General features: G+C 34.3%; 1 protein-coding gene across 2 annotated transcripts in view; it reads left to right on the top strand.

Moving 5' to 3' along the window:
* Window positions 1-22,628, top strand: part of SCAPER (S-phase cyclin A associated protein in the ER) — a 488,585-nt gene that overhangs the window by 227,490 nt on the left and 238,467 nt on the right. For both annotated transcript variants that reach the window (XM_077780475.1, XM_077780477.1), the window contains exon 21: window positions 2,040-2,176. In XM_077780475.1, the coding sequence (XP_077636601.1) occupies window positions 2,040-2,176 (137 nt within the window). The remainder of the gene's footprint in view (window positions 1-2,039; window positions 2,177-22,628) is intronic.

The following is a 22,628-nucleotide window of genomic DNA, read 5'->3' as shown; positions in this document are numbered from 1 at the left end:
ATTATTAAGTCAAACAAAAATATATTTTCATTTGTTTTTAGTTTTGAGATTTTTGAAAATGTTAACATTAATGTGAGTGCATTATTCACATGTGTTTATGTAAATATATTGTTCTTTAAAAAGATATGAGTTCTGATAGTTCTGGATAGAGTCCAAGTTTTTCTATATAGTGTCTACCTTTGTGTTTAAGAATCCTTATTAGATTCTATTAGATATGTAAATGATATTTATATATAACTGAAATAGTATAATTCAACCTTTCATAACGTTGGTGTCATTTAGAATATTCCTTTTACTTGATGCAGAAATGGATATTTACATGTCAGACTCAGTCTACATTGGCAGTGTTAGGGGGAGGAATGTACCTAGGTCTTCTGAAGTCAGTTAGCTTGATCTTGAGCTTTGTGACTGTGGACATAATTCCAAACCTCTCTGAGCCATTGTTAAGTATCTTGTAAAATGTAAACATATTGCCACCTGTTTTATGGGATTGTGATGGTTATAGGAAATAATGTGTTCAGATTAACCGTTTGCTGATTATGTATTAAGTATTCAAAAATGATAACATGGATAATGATTTCATATGATTGCTTTATACCGTGTATCCTTAGAAGATACGGTAAGAGGATTATCTTTTTTTATATTATTGCTTTCATTGGATTTGAGACCTGGGTTATTTTTTTCTAGATGCATTTGAAACAGGAAACATTCTGGGAAGAGTATTTGGGGAGCATAAGCATTTTGTTGTGGACTATTATATTGGAAATGCTTTATCTAAGTGGAGATTTTTAGCAGACAGTTTGCTATAGGAGTAGAGTTCAGCGGAGAGGTCAGGACTACAGCTAAAAATTTGGAAATTGCCTGTGTATAAATAATATTTCAAGTCACTGCACTCGATTAATGGGTTTGGATAGAGAAGTATATAGCTCTGGGACACTCCAACATTTACCATGCAGAGCAAAAGGATTCAACAAAGAATACTTAGAAGGTGCAGCTGGTTAGTTAGGAAGACAGTGTAATGTCTGGAAGCCTAGTGCAGAAAAAGTGTCAGGAAAGAGGAAGTGATCTACAGGGCTAAGGGTGTTAAAAATTTGAGGAGAAGGTCTAAAATAATTTCTAGAGAAGAATGTGTAAAGAAAATAGTTTGTTTCCTTGATTGCTTGGCAATACTAGAGACCATATGAGATATAACATCATAAATTTAAAATGAAAGTAGCCAACAAGTTCATAATTATAGCCACATTAATCTGGCCAGGTATGGGCAGAGTAGGGAGGGAGTTGGATTTAGAACTGGGATTTTGCCATGCAAGTATGAATAAAGAAAAGAGGGAAAGGGAATATACATGCTGTGTACATGCAAGGAAGTGATTATAGTGATGGGCTATAAAATCTAACATTGATAAGGAGGGACGTGAGGCCAGACTCTGTGTGCTCCAGCCAAACCACATCTCTGTTGCCAGTAATCACATTCTACTTTCATCTCTGTTTGTGTTTTCTGAAATGCCTTTTTAATTTTTTCCTTTCTGCCACCTTTCCTAACTCCCAGCCCAATGAAACACACGTATATCTAATATCTGTGTGTTCAAATTCAGACATGGTACTTCCTTCTTGAAGGGATAGCAGACATGGTACTTCCTTCTTGAAGCCTTTCCTCATACCCCAGTGAACATTGCTTTTGTTTCCCTTTTGGGCACTGATAGCACCGCACCTTTCTAATTGGCACTTACTACTTGATATTACAGATTTTTTTTTTTTTTACGTCTCTTTCTACACTGTGTGGTTGTGAGGGATAGGGATATGTTCTTGTGTCCTTAGCATTTATCACAATTGATATACAGAAAAGGTTTGATAAGTCAATGAAAATCTTAAGTAATACAATTTCTTCAGTGTTTTCCAAAGGAATTGTGAAGAACAGAATTTCATAAAGATTACTTTTACTTTTATCTGTATACTATTTTATACTCACTATAGTCTGTAGCAATGCTATGTTAGTTTTTAACCATCATCATCATTATTATTATCATTTATTTATCTTGCAGGAGCATCTTTCGTTAAAGAAGTATATTATTGACATTGTGGTTGAAAGTGTAGCTCTACCAGAGCCGTTGAAAGATGGAGAAGAACGGCAGAAAAATAAAAAAAAAGCCAAAAAGATAAAAGCCCGGATGAACTCCAGGTACCCATAAATATCCTTAAAAAGAAAACAAAAACTGTCAGTGGTATATCCTTGCTAATGTATATCTAAGGAAGACCCTGTGCCCTCCCAAAAAGTTTACATTTGTTTGATTTGAGAAAGCCTTGAAAATAACACTGATGAGCCTAATTTATAGCCACTTTCTTTGATTGAGAAAGAAAACTGCGTATCGATCTAAAGCCCTTGCTTTCACCTGTTAAGAGCTCTTCTTATAATTGGATGCCAAAGCCTTGCCAAACCTGTGCCTCCTCCAGCATACAGTAGTATGTTTAAGTATGTGTAAACTAAGCCTATTTTTCTTTCCAGCTATTGATTTTTAAATGAGGTATCAAAGAAAATCAATAGCAATCAACAAATAGAAGTCTGCTGGCTGTAGTGTCAAATCCCATGACTAGGTTTAATCAATTTGGTTGCTGTCACAACAAGAAAAAGTTCAAGAAATATCTTGAAATGGAAAGTGAGTTGTCAGACCCGTAGTTTATCATCAGCCTCCAAAGTGCCATCTGAGGATCAGGCAGCTATGTAGTACATCATTACCTCACATGCTTAGAGCATCATCTGATGACTGAGGAGTCTTATTCAGGACACAAATGTAGTTCCTCAGTAGTAGATGATTTTTGATATTTGGGAGAAGGTAATCTAAATGTGTTGTTTTACCTTTATTAGCAAATGTTTTCAAAGTTGGAGAAGCTTGATTCCATGGGATTATAGAAATTTAGTTCTAGAATAACGGTGAATGATAGCTATTGCTCTGTAGTTTCCAATGTCAGATTGGAATCAAAAGTGTCCATCTCCTCTTACAGAATCAACAAAACTTTCAGAGTATTCATTCAAGCAAAGAATAGAAAAGGCTTTTTTGATTGTATTTTTTGAGATCCCTCTAAGTTTCTAAAAGTAGTTTGACAGCATACTTGAGGGTATTACTGACCTTCATTTCTAGTTTATGTTAAGAACTTATTGATCTCCTACACACCGAAATGCTATCCAGCCCATTTTTGTAAGCTCTTTTTTCCCTCTATGTCCATAGTCCCTTGGTAAGCTCCCACTATCTGTGGCTCTAAATGTCCTCTACCTGGTGATCACTACCGATTTTATATCTTCAGTTTTACTCAAACACAAGCTCCTGCTGTCTTCAGAACCCCTATTTGGCCCCATAGTCTTCTCTGTCTCAGTAAATAGATACTTTATTCTAGCATCTGTATGGCCAAAACCCTTCCTTGACCTTTCTCTTTCTCCCACATCTCACATCCAGTCCTACTACAAGTGTTAGCTTTGATTTAAAATATATTCAAAATTTGACTACCTCTCTGTTAACTTCACTGCTTCCCCTGAACCAAGCCTTTATCATCTGTCACCTGAGTTACTGTAGTAGCTCTGTGATTACCTTATTTCTGCCCTTGCCTCCTTCTCTATTCTAAATACTCTATCCAGAGTGAGCCTATTAAAATGTAAGTCAGTCATGTCACTTCTCAAAACCTCAGGGCTTTTACACCTCAGGTTTCCTCTTCCCACATATATCCATACATTTACCTCCCTTACTTCTTTCGGTCTTTGTTCAGATGTCACCTTTTTGGTGAGGCTATCCTTGAGAGCTTGACCTGTTTTTCGTTTTGTTTTGTTTTGTTTTAAACATAAGTAATGGTAATTTATTAAACTAAATCTTAAAATTATAAGAAAAAATACCTGTAACTCTGTTGTCAATATTTTAGCAAAATTATCCTCCTTATGCATACCCACCTATATCTATAGATTTCTTTCTTCATTGTGGCATGATTTATTTAGGTAAAATTTAGAGATCTCCAATGTAGAGTTTGTTGACGTCTGACAAATCTAGGTACTCATGTAATCCACACCCCTGGAAGAATTGTCTTTGTAAATCTTTCCAGTCAGTTTCTCACCAGCCCTGGTGCTTGGTAGTCACTGATCTGCTTTCTGTCATTATGGATTTCTTTTTCCTGTTCTGAAAAGGCATATATATGAAACCAAGCTCCTTTGTGGCTAGCTTCTTTTACTAAGTGTATTGTTCTTGAGATATATCAGTGTTGTTGCATGTAGGTAGTTTGTTTCTTTTTGTTGTTGTACATATTCATTGTGTGCATATCCTATAATTTTAATTTACTCATCTGATGATAGACTTTGGGTTTCCAGTTAGCATTTATAAGTTAAGCTCCTGTCAGGTCTTTTGGTATATATGCATTTTTATTTCTGCTGGGTAAACACCTAGAAGTGGAATGCCACACTGTTTTCCATGGTGGTTGTACTATTTTGCACTCCTGTCAGTAATCTGGGGGAGTTCCAGTTGCTCCACAGTCTTGCCAGTACATACTTGATATTGTTAGTTCCTAAAATTTTGGCCTACTTTCAATGAGAGTGTAGTGGTATCTCATTGTGGTTCTAATTTGCATTTCCCTAGTGACTAATAATATATATTGAGCAACTCTTTATGTGGTTTTTAACTATTCAGTGTCTTTTTTTTATGAAATGTGCATTAATGGTTTTTGCCTATTTTAAAAGTTGAGTGGTTACCTTCCTTTGGAGTTTTTTATACGTTTTGACTACAGAGTTATTTGTTAGACATATATGTCAGACATATACGCATTGCAAATGTTTTCATGCAGTCTGGAAACTGCCTATACATTTTTTTGAAGATAGCCTTTGATAAGCAAAGATTTTTACTTGTCATGGTGTCTATTTTGGGGTTTGGGGTTCTAAGAGGTCTCTGTCTAAACAAAGGCTAAAAAAAAGCCTCTTTTATTTTTTTTTAGAAGTTTTGTAAGTTTTACTTTTGCATTTAGGCTATGATTCATCTCAAATAAATTAATGGGCAGAGGTGAATCCTGGGCTCAAATTTATGTTTACATCTAGATAACCAGTTATTTCGACACTATTGCTGGAAAGGTTTCTTTTCCCATTGTATTCTCTTAGCACTTTGATTTAAAACAAAACAAAACAAAACTTATGAGCGCTAATAGTTTTGTACATTCATAAGATTTCTTTATATACGTAAACATATCTGAGACTAAAAACAGGTTTTTTTTCCAGTTATATACTATTTGTTTCTTTTCATTGTCTGTTCCACTGCATTGCACTTCAGCAGAATTTTGAACAAAAGCTTTGGTACTGATCTTAGGGAGAAAGCCTTTAGATTTTCACCATTAAGGTATTCTGTTCACTATAGTTTTTTGTAAATTCCCTTTATCAGGTTGAGGAAGCTTTTTGTATTCTTAGTTTCCTGAGAGTTTTTTTTCATAAATTGATATTCCATTTTTTTAGATGCCTTTTTCTGCATCTATTGAAATGGAGCTTTTAATCAATGAAGTGCATTATATTGATTTTTTATAAAAGCTTTATTAAGATATATTCATCTATACAATTCACCCACAAAACTACACAACTCTATATTGAGCATTGTGGTATAATTGACATACAACATAATGATTCTATATTATTATATATTGTGAAATGATCATTACAGTAAGTCATTAACATCTGTAACCATACATAGTTACAGAATGTTTTTCTTATTTTTTCTTTAAGATTTACTCTTGTAGTAATTTTCAAATATACAGTACAGTACATCCCCATCACATTTACTTTATAACTAAAAGTTTGTACTTAAAAACTTTTTTTTAATATTTATTTTTGAGAGCGAGAGAGCACAAGCAGGGGAGGAACAGAGAGAGGAGACACAGAATCCACAACAGACTCCAGGTCTGAGCTGTCAACACAGAGCCCGACATGGGGTCAAACCCATGAACTATGAGATCATGACCTGAGCCCAAGTTGAATGTTTAACTGACTGAGCCACCCACAACCCCCAGGTGTTTGTACTTTTTAACTATCTTCAACCATTTTTCCCACCCTCACCCCCAACCTGTGGCAATCACCGGTCTATTCTTTATGAGCCGTTGGTTCGTGGGGGTAGGGGGTTGACTCTTTCTTTTTTGGTTACCAAAATGAGATCATAAGGTATTTGTCTTTGTTTGACTTATTTCACTTAGCTTAATGTCCTCAAAGTCCATCCATGTTGTTCCAAATGCAAAATTTTTTTGTTGTATGGCTGAGTAATAGTCTATTGTGTGTCTACACTTATACACACCTCACATTTTCTTCATTTACTTGTTGATGCACACTTAGGTTGTTTCTATATCTTGGCTACTGTAAATGCTGCAGTAAACATGGGAGTGCACATATCTTTTCAAGTTAGTGTTTTCATTTTCTTTGAGTAACTATCAGAAGTGTAAATACAAGATTGTGCACTACTTTTATTTTTAGTTTTTTGCAGAACCTCCATACTACTTTCCATAGTGGCTATGCCAGTGTACATTCCCAGCACAAGATTCCCTTTGTTCCACATCCTCACCAACAGTTGTTATTTCTTGTCTTTTTGATAGCCATTCTGACAGGTGTGAGGTGATATGATTGTGGCTTTTATTTGCATTCCTCTGATGATTAGTGATGTTATACATCATTTCATGTGTCTGTTCACCATCTATATGTTATCATTGAAAAATGTTCAGATCTTCTGCCCATTTTTTAACAGGTTTTTTGTTGTTGTTATTGAGTTGTATGAGTTCTTTATATTTCAGAGAATACCCTTTTATCAGATATATGATTTGCAAATATTTTCTCCCCCCTAGTAGGTTGCCTTTCCATTTTGTTAATGTTTTTTTGTTTGTTTGTTTGTTTACTGTGCAAAAGGTTGTTTGTTCAATGTATTCACACCTGATTTTTTGGTTTTGTTGCCTTTGCTTTTGGTGACAAATCCAAAAAAATCATCACCAAGACCAGTGTAAAGGAGTTTACCCCCTGTGTTTCCTTCCAGGACTTTTATAGTGTCTTTTCTATAATCCATTTGCGGTTAATTTTTATATATGGTGTAAGATTGTGTTCCAGTTTCATTCTTTTGCATGTGACTGTACGGTTTTCTTAACACTATATATTGAAGACAGTATCTTCACTGTTGTATAGTCTTCACTTTCCCTGTTGTATAGTCTTAGCTTCTTTATTATATATTATTGACCATATATGTGCATTTTTCTTTTCTGGGCTCTCTTCTGTTGATCTGTATGCCTGTTTTTATGCCAGAACCATACTGTTTTTATTACTGTTACTTTGTAATGTAGTTTGAAATCAGAGCATGATACCTCTAGCTTTGTTCTTTCTCAAAATTTCTTTGGCTATATGGTTCTTCTGTGGTTTTATACAAATTTGAGAACTGTTTGTTCTAGTTCCATGAGAAATATCATTAGACTTTTGATATGGGTTGCACTGGATCAGTAGATTGCCTTCCATATTATTGACATTTTAACAATATTTTTCCACCCTATGAGCACAGAATATCTATCCATGTATTCAATGTCTTCTTCAATTTCTTTCATCAATGTCTTGCAGATTTTAGTGTGCAGGTCTTTGACCTTCTTAGTTAAATTATTCCTGGATATTTTTTTTATGCAATTGGGATTATTTTTTTAGGTTTCTTTTTCTGATAGTTATTAGCACATAGAAATACATCAGATTTCTATATATTGATTTTGTAGTCTGCAACTTTACTGAATTCGTTTATTCTTACAGTATTTTGGTGGAGTCTTTAGCACTATATAGTATCATGTCATCTGCAAATAGTGACAATTTTACTTCCTCCTTATCAATATAAATGCCTTTTATTTCTTTTCCTTGCCTAGCTTCTCTGACTAGTACTTACAATACTATGCTGAATAAAATTTGTGAGAGTAGACATCCTTGTCTGTGGGAAAATAAGGTTAAGAATTCTGTACACTTGCACCAATGGGTTAACAAGGCTTAGGGCAGAAAACCACCAATGGGTGAAAGCACCCAAGGCCAGTCATTAAGTAAGACAAAGCATAGAGGTGGAAAGTTGCCACTTGGGCAAAAGCACCCAAAGTTAGTCACTAGGTATAACAAAGCTTAGAGAAGAAAGCTGCCTCCACAGGACGAAAGCGGAAGACTCTGTGGGGCAAAGTGCCCAGAGTTAGCTAATGAAAAGGGTGCCTTGTTAGTCTTGAGACAGCATGCTCTAGCAATCTTAAACTTTGGAGATATCAGCTACTTGGCTGTATTGCCCACAGAGAAACATTGCCCATCTGGCATCTGGTGCCAATATATCATTGTGTTTTAATCTCAACCTCTAATGCCACTCACCCTCCAAACCCTTTTGCTTCTTACACACATCAATGGTCACTATATTTTATTATTAATTTTTTTTCTGCACGTTCACCACATATGTAAAACCTTGAGAGCTCAATAAATACAGAGACAGAACCCCTGTTTGGGGCTCTTGTCTCCTCCCAGACATTAGCCTCTCTTGTATTCAATTCTGTATCCACTCTCTTGCTGGACAGGAGAGAACTCCAGAACTCCATACTCACAGTCTGTGACTCTTGTTGTGTTCTTGATCTTAGAAGAAAAGCTTGCAACTTTTGACTTTGTCATATATAATGTTTCTTATATTTAGGTATGTGCTCCCTATACCCATAATGTTGAGAGTTTTTATCAAAAATGGATGTTGAGTTTTACCAAATGCTTTTTCTGCATATATCAGAATGATATTATTTTTAATTTTCATTTTGTTAATGTAGTGTATTATGTTGATTCATTTGGGAAAATTGAACCATAGTTGCATCTTTGGAATAAATCTCACTTAATCATGGGGTATAACTCTTTTAATGTACTGTTGAGTTTCATTTGCTAATATTCTATTGAGGATATATATTAATTTTTAAATATTAAATCAAGATTATATTCCTGGAATAAACACCCTTTCCTTAGTATTTATTATCTTTTCTATATATTGTTGGATTTAACTTACTAACTTTTTATAAGGGATTGTTACATTGATGCCTATGATGTATCTTGATCTGTAGTTACCTTACAATGTCTTCATCTGGTTTTGATTTCAAGACAATGTTGGTCTCATTAAATGAGTTTGAGAACTATTCCCCTTTCTATTTTTGAAGAGATTTTTAGATGATTGGGGTTTTTTCCCTCTTATTTAAATGATAGTATTCACCAGTGAAGTCATATTTCTTCCATCAGTTTTGGTAATCTGTGTCTTTCATATAGTTTGACCAATTTGATCTCAGTTGTTGAACTTATTAATGTAAAGTTGCATACAGTACTCCATTATACTTATGGTTTCTGGTACTATACATAAGAAACTTGGAAGTTAACACTCACTCCATCCTAACAAAAAGTCAAAATCTGAACAAACTGAAAAATTAGCTACTCTTCTTAAGATCTGTAAGACAAGTGAGATAACAGGGCAAACTGCAGCCCCTAAAAGTGGAGAGACAGACAGGCAAGTTGAGACTCACAAGTTACTAGACCAGATACTTATAAGCCTAAACTTCTGTAGAAACCAAAACAGGGATAAGAAAACCTGCACCTCTGGAGGCTCAGCGTTGACAAGTCTGAGAGGCAAAACTACAGGATATCTCCACACTTTGTAAGTTTTACCTCTGAGAGCTTGACCACATTCTTATATTGAAGGTCACAGAAAAATCCTGCCACACTGCTACTTCTAGCATGGGTAGTGGATAAGGAACCATTTTGCAATACATGAGAGCATTCTGTTTTTCAGGATGCCTGCCCTCAGGCAAAGCTATTTAATCAGAGCCCACTATGCTGGTGTTTTGGCAGAGATTAATGGACTTGAGGGAAGGAAAATACCTTCCCTTTAATCTTCCACCTGAAGGAAGGGAGAGAGAAGGGAAATACCCAACTCCAGCCCACTTTAGCCCTGTCCCACCTCAGGGAATAAAAGAGCCTGAAAAACACTTGTGAAGTTTAAAGTTAACAGGCCCTGGTACAATAAAAGACAGACATTATCATAGGAATAGAGAATGTTCTCCTTCTCTGATACCTTATTACCATATTACTAAAGGCCTATTTATAACAGTTCCATATACCCTGTCTATATCAGGTCTAGCTGTAAAGTATAACTACAGGGCTTACAAAAGGTAAAATATGATTTGAAGAGACAGAGAAAGCATCAGAATTAGACTCAGATATACTAGAAATGTTTGAATTATTATACTGGGAATTTAAAACAATATGATAAATATGCTAAGTGCTCTGATGGATAAAGTAGACAGCATGCAAGAAAGGATGGACAGTTTAAGCAGAGACATAGAAATTCTAATAAAGACTCAAAAAGAAATACTAGAGATTAAAAACACTGCAGTAGAAAGGAAGAATACCTTTAATGGGCTTATTAGTAGACTGGACATGAGTGAAGAAAGCATCTCTGAGCTTCAAGATATTGAAAAAGAAGCTCCCCCACCAAACCCCTGAAATAGACTCACAAATACAGAGAACAAAATGATGGTTGCCAGAGGGGACGTGAGGGAGAGATGAGTGAAATAGATGAAGGGGACAAATGAGTACAAACTACTAGTTATAAAATAAATAGGGATGAGGGGCGCCTGGGTGGCTTAGTTGGTTAAGTGTCTGACTTTCGCTTAGGTCATGATCTCACGGTTCGTGGGTTCAAGCCCCGCGTCGGGCTCTGTGCTGACTGCCAGCTCAGAGCCTGGAGCCTGTTTCAGTCTGTGACTCCCTCCCTCTCTCTGACCCTCCCCTGCTCACGCTGTCTCTCTCTCTGTCTCTCTCCTAGAAATAAATAAAACATTAAAAAAAAATAACTTAGAATAAATAGGGATGAAAAGTACAGTATAGGGAATAAGTCAATAATATTGTAATAACTTTATGGTGACAGATGATAACTACACTCATTATAGTGAGCATTTCACAATGTACAGAATGGGAAAATCACTAAGTAAAATACCTGAAACTAATATAATATTGCATGTCAACTATACGTAAATAAAAAATAAAGATTCAGGGTGTGTTGGTGACTCAGTTGATTATGCATCTTCAGATGCGTCTTGATTTCAGCTCAGGTCATGATCTCACAGTTTGTGAGCTCGAGTCCTGCATCAGGCTGTGTACTGACAGTGCATAGCCTGCTTGGGATTCTCTCCCTCTCCCTCTCCCTCTGCCTCTGCCCCTTCCCTGCTGTACTCTCCCTCTCTCTCTCAAAATAATTAAACTTAATTTTTTTTAATTAAAAAGAGTGTTAGGTATGTGAGACAGTTAATTAAAAAATACTTTAGTAAGAAAGAAAAACTTCCAAAACTGAAAACAACAGAAAAGACTGAAAAAAGAGCCCTCAAAACATAATATCTAAAAACTGTGAGGCAACTACAAAACACATAACATGTGTAAATGAGAATACAGGAAGGGGAAGGTAGGGCAAAAGAAAGAGAAGCAGTATTTGAAGCAGTGATGACTAAGAATTTCTCCAAATTAATTTCAGACAACAAACCACAGATTCAGGAAACTCAGAGAACACCAATCATGATAAATGATCCTCTCAAAAAAACCCATGTGACACATTGGCATATATTCAGGCTCAGAAAAATAGAAAAAGATCTTGGAAGAAGGCTGAGGGAAGAAAATGCCATATTTACAATGGAACAAAGATAAGAATTACATCCAATTTTTCTTCGGAAATTATGCATGAAAGCTCATATGGAGCATTCACTAAGGTAGACCATATTTGGGGCCACAAAAGACACCTTAACAAATTTAAATAAATAATCATACAGTGACTGTTAGTGAACCACAGTGGAATTATAATAGAAATCATGATTAGAATGCTGAAAATTCCCCAAATGCTTGGTGATTAACAAAAACATTTTTAAATAACACATTGGTTAAAGAAGAAATCTCAAGAGAAATTTAAGAATTATTTTGACCTAAATGAAAACAAAAACACAAGTTATCAAAATTTGTGTGATTCAGTAACAGCAGTACTTAGAATTAAATTTAGATATTAGAAAAGAAGAAAGATCTAAAATCATCTAAGATTCTACCTTAAGAAACTGGTAAAACAAGAACAAATTAAATCTGAAGTAACCGGAACAAAACAAATAAAAATTATAGCAGAAATCAATGAAATTGAAAAGAAGAAATCAATAGAGAAAATCAACAAGACCAATGTCAATAACACTAATTCTTTAAAAGATAGATAAAATTGATAAGCTTCTAATTAGACTAAGAAAAACAGGAGACACAAATTAATATCAGAAATGGAAGAGGGGATATCAGTAAGATTCCATGGACATTAAAAGGATAACAAAGAAATATTATGAATATCTCTTTGCCCACAAATTTGATAACCTAGATGAAATCAACCAATTTATTAAAAAGCACAATTTGCCACAATTCACACAAAGAATAGGCAATTTAATAGGTTTATATCTGTTAAAGAAGTTGAATCAATAACTTACAAAATGAAGTACCAGGCCCAGGTGCATTCACTGGTGAAGTCTACCAGACATTTGCAGAAGAATTTATACCAATCCTCTACAGTGTCTTTCAGGCGATAGAAGCAGAAGAAATACTTACCAGCTCATTCTGTGATGGCCACCATTACTTTAATACTGAAACCAGGCAAGGGTGCCTGGGTGGCGCAGTCAGTTAAGCGTCCAACTTTGATTCAGGTCATGATCTCACAGTTCGTGTGTTCGAGCCCCGCATCAGGCTCTGTGCTGACAGCTAGCTCAGAGCCTGGAGCCTGCTTCAGATTCTGTGTCTCCCTCTCTCTCTGACCTTCCCCTTCTCACAGTGTCTTTCTCTTTCTCTCACAAATAAATAGAACAAAAACAAACAAAAAAACCCCTAAAACCAGACAAAGATATTAGAAGACAAGGAAACAGATCTCTCTTGTGGATATACTTGCAAAAATCCTGAAAATAACATTAGCAAATTAAATCTAACAGTGTATATAAAGATTATGACCAAGTGGGATATATCCCAGATATGCAAGCCTAGTTCAAAATTCGAAAATCACTTAATATAATCCATCAACTTCAAAGACTAAACAAGAAGAATCATGTGATCTTATCAGTAGATGCGGAGAAGCATTTAACAAAACTTAGCACATATTCACAACAAAAATTCTCAGCAAACTAGGAATAGAACTTCCTCAGCTTTTTAGAATATCTAAAGTATATTTACAATTAATATAATACTTAACAGTAAAAACCTGAAGCTTTCCCACTAAGATCAGGAACAAGGAAGGGATGTCTTTTCACCACTCATTTTCCACATCATAATGGAAGTCCTAGCTAATGCAATAAAATTAGAAAGAAATAAAAGGTATACTTGGAATCATGGGGAAGAAAGAAAGAAAACTGTCCTTATTTGCAGATGACATGATTATCTACATAATAAATTTGGAATAATTGACAAAAGAACTTCTGGAACTAATAATTAATTATAGTAAGGTTTCAAGATACAAGGTTAATATACAGTGATCAATCATTTTTCTATTTACTGGCAGTGAATGTAGAATTTGAGATAAAGAAAAACCACAGGGGCACATACATTAGTAACCCCTCCAAACTAAATACTTAGGTAAAAATCTAACAAAAAATGTTTAAGTCCTATGCAGGAATACTACAAAACTCTTCTAAAAAATAAATGGTAGTTATACACTTGACACTAATGTAACATTGTATGTCAACTATACTCAAATTTTTTAAAGTAAGAAATGGAGAGTGTTATTCCATATGTATGAATGCAGAGAATATTGTCAAGATGTCAGTTCTTCCCAAGTTGATCTACAGATTCAGTGCAATCCCAGGCAAAATCCCATCAAGTTGTTTTGTGGATATTGGCAAACTAATTCCGAAGTTTATATGGAGAGGCCAAAGACTTAGAATAGCCAATATACTATTGAAAGAGAAGAACAAAGTTGGAGGATTGACACTACCTGACTTCAGAACTTATTTTAAAACTATAGTAATTAAGACAGTATGGTATTAGCAAAAGAACTGACAAATAGATCAATGCAGAGAATAGACAGTGCAGAAATAGACTCTTATAAATATAGTCAACTAATCTGTGACAAAGGAACAAAGACATTACAGTGTAGGAAGGATAGCCTTTTCAACAAATGGTGTTGGACAACTGGACATCACAGCTAAAAATGAACCTAGACACTGACTTTACACTTTCCGTAAAAATTAACTGAAAATTGACCTTAGACCTAAATGTAAAACTCAAAACAGTAAAACTAGAAGATAACACAGTGGAAATCTGGAAGACCTTAGGTTTGGTGGTGACTTTTTAATTACAACACCAAAGGCATGATCTCTGAAAAAGAATTGATAATCTGAATTTCTTCAAAATGAAAAAAAAGTTGTTCTGTGAAAGACACTAACAAGAGAATGAAAAGATAAGCTATAGACTAGAGGGAAACATTTGCTAAAGACATATAGAATGAATGGCTGTTATCCAAAATATATAAAAATATCTTAAAACTCAACAATAAGAAAATGCAAACTCCCAAGTAAAAAATGTGCCAAAGACCTTAACAGACATCTCATCAAGACAATGAACATCTCAAATAAACATATGAAAATATATTACATACTATATGTCATTAGGTAAATGCAAATTAAAACAAGATTTTCTACTTACTTATGAGAATGCCCAATATCCAAAACACTGACAACACCAAATACTGGCAAGGATGTGGAGAAACAGGGACTGTCATTCTTTGGAGGTGGGAATGTAAAATGGTATATAGCACTTGTGGATGACAGTTTGGCAGTTTCTTTCAAAAGCAAACATACCCCTACCATACCTACCAATAATCACATTCCTGTGTATTTACCCAAAGAAGAAAACTGTGATGACACAAAAGTCTGCACATGGATGTTTATAGCAGCGTTATTCAAAATTGCCACATTTCAAAGCAATTAAGTAAGATGTCTTTTAGCAGGTGAATGGGTACATAAATTTGGGTGTATCCAGACAAAGGAATATTACTCAGCACTAAAAGAAATGAGCTATTAAGTCATGCAAAGACTTGGAGATATGTTAAATGCATAACACTAAGTGAAAGAAGCCAGTGTAAAAAGGTTACATACATACTGTGTGATTCCAGCTACAGATCTTCCTTATGATGAGATTACATCCTTAAAAACCCATCGAAAATTGAAAAATTGTTAGCCAGCAAATAATTTAAAACTCTTAACCTACCAAACATTATAGGTTAGCCTAGTCTACCTTAAATGTCAAAACATGTACATTATCATACAGTTGGTCAAAATAATCTAACACAAAGACTATTTTATTATAAAGTGTTGAATATCTCATGTAGTTTATTGAATACTATAGTGAAAAGTGAAAAACAGAAGTGGTACTATTGACACAGAATGGTTCTAAGTATATTAGGTGTTTACCCTCATGAGCTTCTGACTGACTGGGAGTTGTTTCTCACTGCCACTGCCCAGGATCACAAGAGTATTAGATCACATATCACCAGCCCTGGAAAAGATCCAAATTCAAAATTGAAGGTATGTTTTCTACTGAATGTATATCACTTTTGCACTCTTTTTTGTAAACTCAAAAAAATAGTAGTTCAAACCAGCATAAGTTGAGGGCCCATCTGTATATGACATTCTAGAAAAGGCAAACCTATAAAGACAGCAAAAGGATCTGTGTTTGCCAGGGTTTGGGGGAAGGGAGATCTGAAGAGGCAGAGCAAAGAAGATTTTTATGTTAGTGAGAGGACTCTATGAATCTTTAATGGTGGATACATGTCATTATACATTTGTCCAAAACCATAGAATGTAGAACACTTAGAGTGGATCCTAATGGTAAACTATGGATGTGGGGGTGATGAAAATGTGTCAGTGTAGGTTCATCAATTGTAATAAATGTACCACTCTGTTGGGAGTTGTTGACCTTAGGGGAGGCTAAGCATGTGTAGGGCAGCAAGAATATGGGGAATCTCTATACCTTTCTCAATTTTTCTTTTTTCCTTTTTTTTTTACAAATAGTTTATTGTCAAGTTGGTTTCCATATAACACCTTTCTCAATTTTTCAGTGAACCTGAAATTTCCATAAAAAATACACTTAAAAGTTTTTTCTATCTTTCTAAACTTCTAAGGTTCTATAGTGACATTGCTTTTTTCATTCCTGAAAATTGCAAGTGTATTCTTTGATCACTCTGGCCAGGAATTTATCACTTTTAATTAATGAACTTTTAATTTATGAACTTTTGCTGCCATTTGATTTTTCTTTATTTTTTTGTATTTCATTTATTTATGTTTTAAATTTTCTCCAGTGTTTTCTTTGTATTTATTTTGTCTGTCTTCCTAGATTGCTAAGGTAAAAAATTAAGATTACTTACTTGAACCTTCCTCCTTTTTAAATAACTTCAATTGTGGCTATACACTTCGCTCCAAGCTATGTCCCACGTATTTTATATGTTACATTTTTCATTCAGTTCAAAATATTTTCCAATTTCAATTCAGATTCATTGACACATTGGTTACATAGAAGTGTGCTGCTAAATTTCCAAATTATTGTGAAATTTTGACATATCTTTTTGTCGATGATGCTTAATTTCCTGTGGTGAGAAAAGATACTGTGCGTAATTTCAGTTCCTTTAAATTTATTGAGACTTGTTTTATGCCCAGCATCTGGTCTGCCTTGGTCAGTTTTGCATGTTTACTTGAAAATATGTGTATTTTGCTTGTGGTAGGTGTAGTTTCTATAATGTCAGTTAGGTCTAGTTGGGCAACATTGTGTTAAAATCTTCTCTGTTGTGTCTCTGATATTGTCTATTTCATATTGTATCAGTTAATAAGGAATATTAACATTTCCAGTTATTTCACACTTCTATTTCATACTTCAGTATTTTCCAGTTTGCTTCAAATTTTGAAGCTTTGTTGCTAGACACATACAAATTTAGTATGATTTTATCTCCTTGAAAAATTGATCCTGTTACCATTATAAAGTGTTCTTCTTAATATTTCTTATGATGAAGTCTACTTTATCTAACATTAATATTACCATTCCCACTTAGTATTCTCATGATAAATCGTTTCCCATTCATTTAGTCTTAAACTTATAACTTTATCTCTTTATATAAATATATTTATATTTATATATTTATATTTTTATATATTTTTATTATATATTTTTATATTTTATTTTATATATATTTTATTTTATATATTTTTATATATTTATAAAATATATAAGTTTAAATTTATATAAATTTTATATAAATTTAAATATTAAATATATTTATATTTGTGTGCATTTCTTATAATTGTAATATATGAGCCTTCCTTTTCTGTCTTTTCTGACATGTCTATTATTTGCAGTTTTTAATCAGTTTATATTTACTGAATTTCACAGTCATCTGTTCATCTATTTTTTATTAAAAGTTTTTTTAATGTTTAATGTAAGAGAGAGAGAAGCAGAGTGTGAGCAGGGGAGTGGGAGAGAGAGGGAGACACAGATACGGAAACAGACTCCACTCTGAGCTGTCAGCACAGACCCCGATACAGGGCTTGAACTCATGAACCATGAGATCATGACCTGAGCCAAAGTCTGATGCTTAACCGGCTGAGCCACCCTGTTCATCTGTTGTTTGTTCCCTTTTTCTTCTTTCCTTTTCTGCCTCCTTTTGGGTTTGTTTTTTTGTCGTTGTTAATGGTGTTTTTTGTTTTTTTGCTTTTGTATTCCACTTTATCTCCTACTACTCTCCAACTTTGTTTTTAGTGTTTGCTTAATTTAAAATATACAACCTTAGGGGCGCCTGGGTGGCTCAGTTGGTTAAGTGTCCGACTTCGACTCAGGTCATGATCTCACGGTTTGTAGGTTCGAGCCCTGCATCAGGCTCTGTGCTGACTGCCAGCTCAGAGCCTGGAGCCTGCTTCAGATTCTGTGTCTCCCTCTCTCTCTCCCCCTCTGCTGCTCGCTCACACACTCTCTCTCTCTCTCTCAGAAATAAATTTAAAAAAAAAAAACATTAAAAATTTTAAAAGAAAATATACAACCTTGAACTATCACAGGATAACTTCATAATATTAAACCACTTCATTTATAAGTTTAGAAACTTACAAGAGTATACTTCTACCTTCTGTCTTATCTTTTGTGTAATTATTATCTTATATTTTGCTTCTAGATGTATCTTACAAATCCCACTATAATTTTAATTTTTCTTGCGATTGTTATCTTTTAAATAATTTACAAAACCATTTTCTGTGTTTTTCATTTTTACATGTAGTTTTGAAGTCCCATCTATTGTCTTTTTTCTTAGCATGAATTACTTCCTTTTAACAGTTTTTATATAGCAGGTTTACTGGCAATAGATTTTCTTATCATTTGTTTGCCTAAAAATGTGTATTTGACTTTCAGTTTTCATTGATGTTGAATTATGTGATAATGTTTTTATTCTTTCAGAAGTTGACAATTTTTTTCTGTTTTATGCTTGGGTTCTCTCTCAATAACAGGCAGCACAGAGTCTAATCCATTTTTACTATATATAATATTTCTTGTATTCAATTAGCTGCTTTTTAATATATTTTTTCATATGTTGGTTTTAAGCAATTCCATAATAATGTGCCTTGATGTGGTTTTCTTTGTGTTTTGCATGCTTCGTATTCATTAAGCTTCTTGAATCTGTAAGTTCATATTTTCCCTCAAATTTATGAGAATTTTAGCCACTGTTTCTTCAAAAAAAATTTTTTCTGTTCCAGACTATTTCTTTATCTCTCTGGAATTCCAACTGCTCTTAAAATACTGTTTGATGTTCCACAGGTCAGTTTTTTTTCTCTACACCAATTTAGATAGTTCTGGTGCCCTATGTGATGTTTCATCTGCTGTATGTCATCTGCTGTTAAAATTATCCACTATATTTTTCATTTCATGTGTTGCATTTATATCTCTCTGAGTCCCATTTGGTTCTTTATTATAGTTTTAATTCTGATTTGTCCTTTTTATGTTTATGGTTTCTTTACCTCCTTTAACATATTTATGAAATTATTTGAAGTCTGTCATCTTTGTTGTTTCTGCATCTAAGATGGTTTTTTATGATTTTTCTCCCTAATATGAGTATGTTACCTGTTGCTTATGCCTAGTAATTTTGTTACTACTATTTTTATTTTTATACTTTTATTGGACAGTATGAATGCTACTTTATTGTGTCTGGATTTTATTGTTATTTTCTTAATAGAATGTGGGATTTTATTTTGTCATCCCGGTTACTTGTCTTGATTTTAAGTTTTATGAGGTGGATTCTGAGTAACCTTTAATTGACCTGACTCCTAAATGTTTGACCTTTGTGAAGTCTTCACTGAATGACTCAAGTGTTCAATACATATTTGTAATATAGCATTTGAAACTCAAACATCTCTCAGCTTTCTGCAAGCTCTGGAAATTGTTCAGCTTACAGTTCCTTGGTGGTAGTTCTTTCCTCTTCTGTGGACCTCCTTTGCACACATCCTTCTCTTTCTCTGCCAATAAATTCCAGTTGTCTCCTTGGCTCAGATTTACATTCTCTGCTTTGGTTACCTCTTTCCCCTCATATATGGCTGTTTGGAAAGTGCCTTCAGGCAGAAAGATGAAGTGATCATGGGACTTAGTTATTTTGTTTCCTTTTATTTAGGGATTACTGTCCTAGGCTACTAGTTGTCGATACATGAAAAACAGTAATTCCGTATGTACTTTAGGAATTTTCATTGTTGTTCATAACAGAAGGGCTAGAATGATACTAGTTAATCTACAGTGACTGAAAACAGAATTGTCAAGCAGCATTGTCAACATTTCCCCAGTTATTTTTGCTTTAGCACTTACCATCTTCTAAAGTACTGTGTATTTAAGTATTATTTACTTACACATTGCTTTTCTCCCACTGGAATATAAACTTCATGAGTATTTATCTCTGCTGCTGGCACCTGTTAGGTTTTCAGCAAACATTAGTTAAAAAGAATTAGATGAGATTGAATTGTGAAGTTAGTGTTCATATCACTGGGATTTCTTTGGCTTTATAAAAAGAATTCTGAGTATTGCTTTCATAAATCAGAGTTCAGCCTTGAGGCATGATGGTCCATTCCAGGTTTCCTGGTATAGTTAGTGAAGGTAAGGCTGTAGGGACCTGATTTTAGATGATGTAAAGCCTGAGATATTTGATCTTCCTTCGACCAGCTAGATGAGGGGCATTGTCTAATGGTAAAGCCAGAATTAGCAAGTGGTTTAAATTGTGGGTATGTGTTCTAAAACTAATTAGAAGAGTTCTATATGACCTATACTGGATGAACTGTGAGAGTGCATGTAGTTCCTTGAAAGTTTTGACATTCAGGCAGATTTATTCTGAAAGAGGAGTCCCTAAGAGGAGTCAGAACTTTGTTTGCTGCTGGAATTTAGGTGGAAAGGACCTAGGTCCTTTGGTGCAGAGGACCAAGAAAAGCAAGATAGGCCATAAAGCTCTAATCACTAGACTGCGTTTTAGAACAGAAGTGTGATGACATAAAGCAAGAAACTAGACTTGTGGGATAGATTTGATATATGTGAAGTTTGTATGGAGGTATGAATGAATGAGTAGGGGAGAGAGCTGCTAGTTAGAGCAACTATTAGATTCATAGGTTTTTGCTGTGTATAGCCAGACCTGTGTCTGCAGTATTGGCAGCTTGCATATCACCTTTCAGTATCCAGTGGTAATCACTAAGATAACAGAATCCTTATCTCTGAGAATAAATGACTTTCAAGGAGATGTTCTGAAATGATGGAAGGAGAGAAATGAGAGAATGAAGAGTGTGTGTCTATGTATACCTATAAATATATATATACATACACACATATATATATTAATAAATATAGGTATGTAAGCATATAAATAAATGCATGAGAAAAGAAAGTGAATAACTGTCTGTCCATAATGTATATTTAGAGATAAATTCAGATATAGATACATGCACAAACACAGACTCTGTCTTGAATTTATGTTTGAGATATAAATAGGTTAATCCTTGGCTTACAGTTGACCAGTCAGCCTAGCCATGGCCTTGGATACCTTAGTTGAGCAGAAGAGAAGCAAGGGAAATATATAAGGGCTGACAATTACAGAATTACAGAATTCTGAGATAGAACTTTCAGGTGAAGCATAATGTTAAATCTAATTTTTAATATCCATTTTGTACCCTTTATATGTGTTGGCTATTACCTCTGTGGTCTTAAGGAATCCATTCAATCCATTATTCAGATATTTGCATTATCAGCAAACATAAGTGAATAGAAGATAATTTCTACCCTTGTGACATTTACAAGGTATTAAATTAGAGGTAAATTACATATAAATAACCCTTATATGAGACAGTGTGTCCACAGTAGCAGAAGAAAGGTACAAATAAGTATTTAGGTGAATTCCAGGGACAATAAACTTAGTTATGCCTGGGTAGTCATTATAATAATGATGAGAATGATGATAAAAAGAAATACATATAAACAAAAAGTGGCTCATATTTATTACGCTCTTTATTATGCTCCAGATATTGTCTTAGACTGGAAGTACTCATTATACGCAAAATTAAAATAGTCTTGAGTGTTCATTGTGTTTGTAATCCTAAGAGAAGAAACCTGGATAATAGTTTAGATAGCCAATAATAAGGAGATGATCAAGTAAAGTATGGTACGTGATATTTTTAGAAGAATATATAATATGCGCATGTATTTATGATGTGGAATATGAAAGTCCACTGTATGCTTTTAAGAGAAGAAGAGTGAAAAAGTTTGACCTGTGTACCTCTGAAAGACTCTCTGAGACCCTCTGGAAATCAGATTATACTCTAAAAATTATCAGCCAATTAAATAAGAAAAACTCAACAAATGATAAGTGTTACGTTGCTTTGCAATATGGATCAAATCATGAAGCAGGACAATGATTTTCAAACTGTGGTCCTTACACCCCTTGCATTGGAAGCAATTGGGATCCTTTATGAAAGGTAGATTGATACCTACACTTCAGCTTATTGATTCGGATTCATTCAGTTTTTGTTGAGAAATCTACATTTTAACAAGTTTTTACTTCCTAATATACTTAACAATTTGATACCTACTATTTATAGGAATTCAGAAGAATGGAATCTTAGAGCTAGAAAAGACCTTAAGAATTTAGCTAGTTCTATTGCCTCATCTTACACATGGAAGAAAACCTAGGCTCACAAAGCCTAGGTTTCTAAAGGCCACAGTTATAATTAAAAAAAAATTTTTTAACTTCCTCACACATAGTTAGACAATGGTTCATTAAGAATCAAAATTAAATGCCAGAAAGTTTGGCACAGACATATGGTGGAGGAGATGGATAGAAGAAAGAAACCTGAGGTAGATTATGTGTATGTCTTGATGTGAGAGAAGGAGACAGGAAGAAATTGATGGTGAGCCTAGAGATTCTAGCTATATCCAGATGTCCTTGGCTGAAGTAGGGGGTGCCCCCAAAAGAAGGAAATTCTGCCTTTTGTAATGACATGGATGGACCTTGAGGGTGTTACGCTAAGTGAAAGGTCAGAGAGACAAATACATTATGATTCCACTTATATATGGAGTC

The sequence above is a fragment of the Crocuta crocuta genome, unplaced genomic scaffold (assembly GCF_008692635.1).
Source record: "Crocuta crocuta isolate KB4526 unplaced genomic scaffold, BGI_CrCroc_1.0 scaffold310, whole genome shotgun sequence".
In the NCBI taxonomy this organism is placed as follows: domain Eukaryota; kingdom Metazoa; phylum Chordata; class Mammalia; order Carnivora; family Hyaenidae; genus Crocuta; species Crocuta crocuta.
This window is presented reverse-complemented; position numbering and strand designations above follow the sequence as displayed.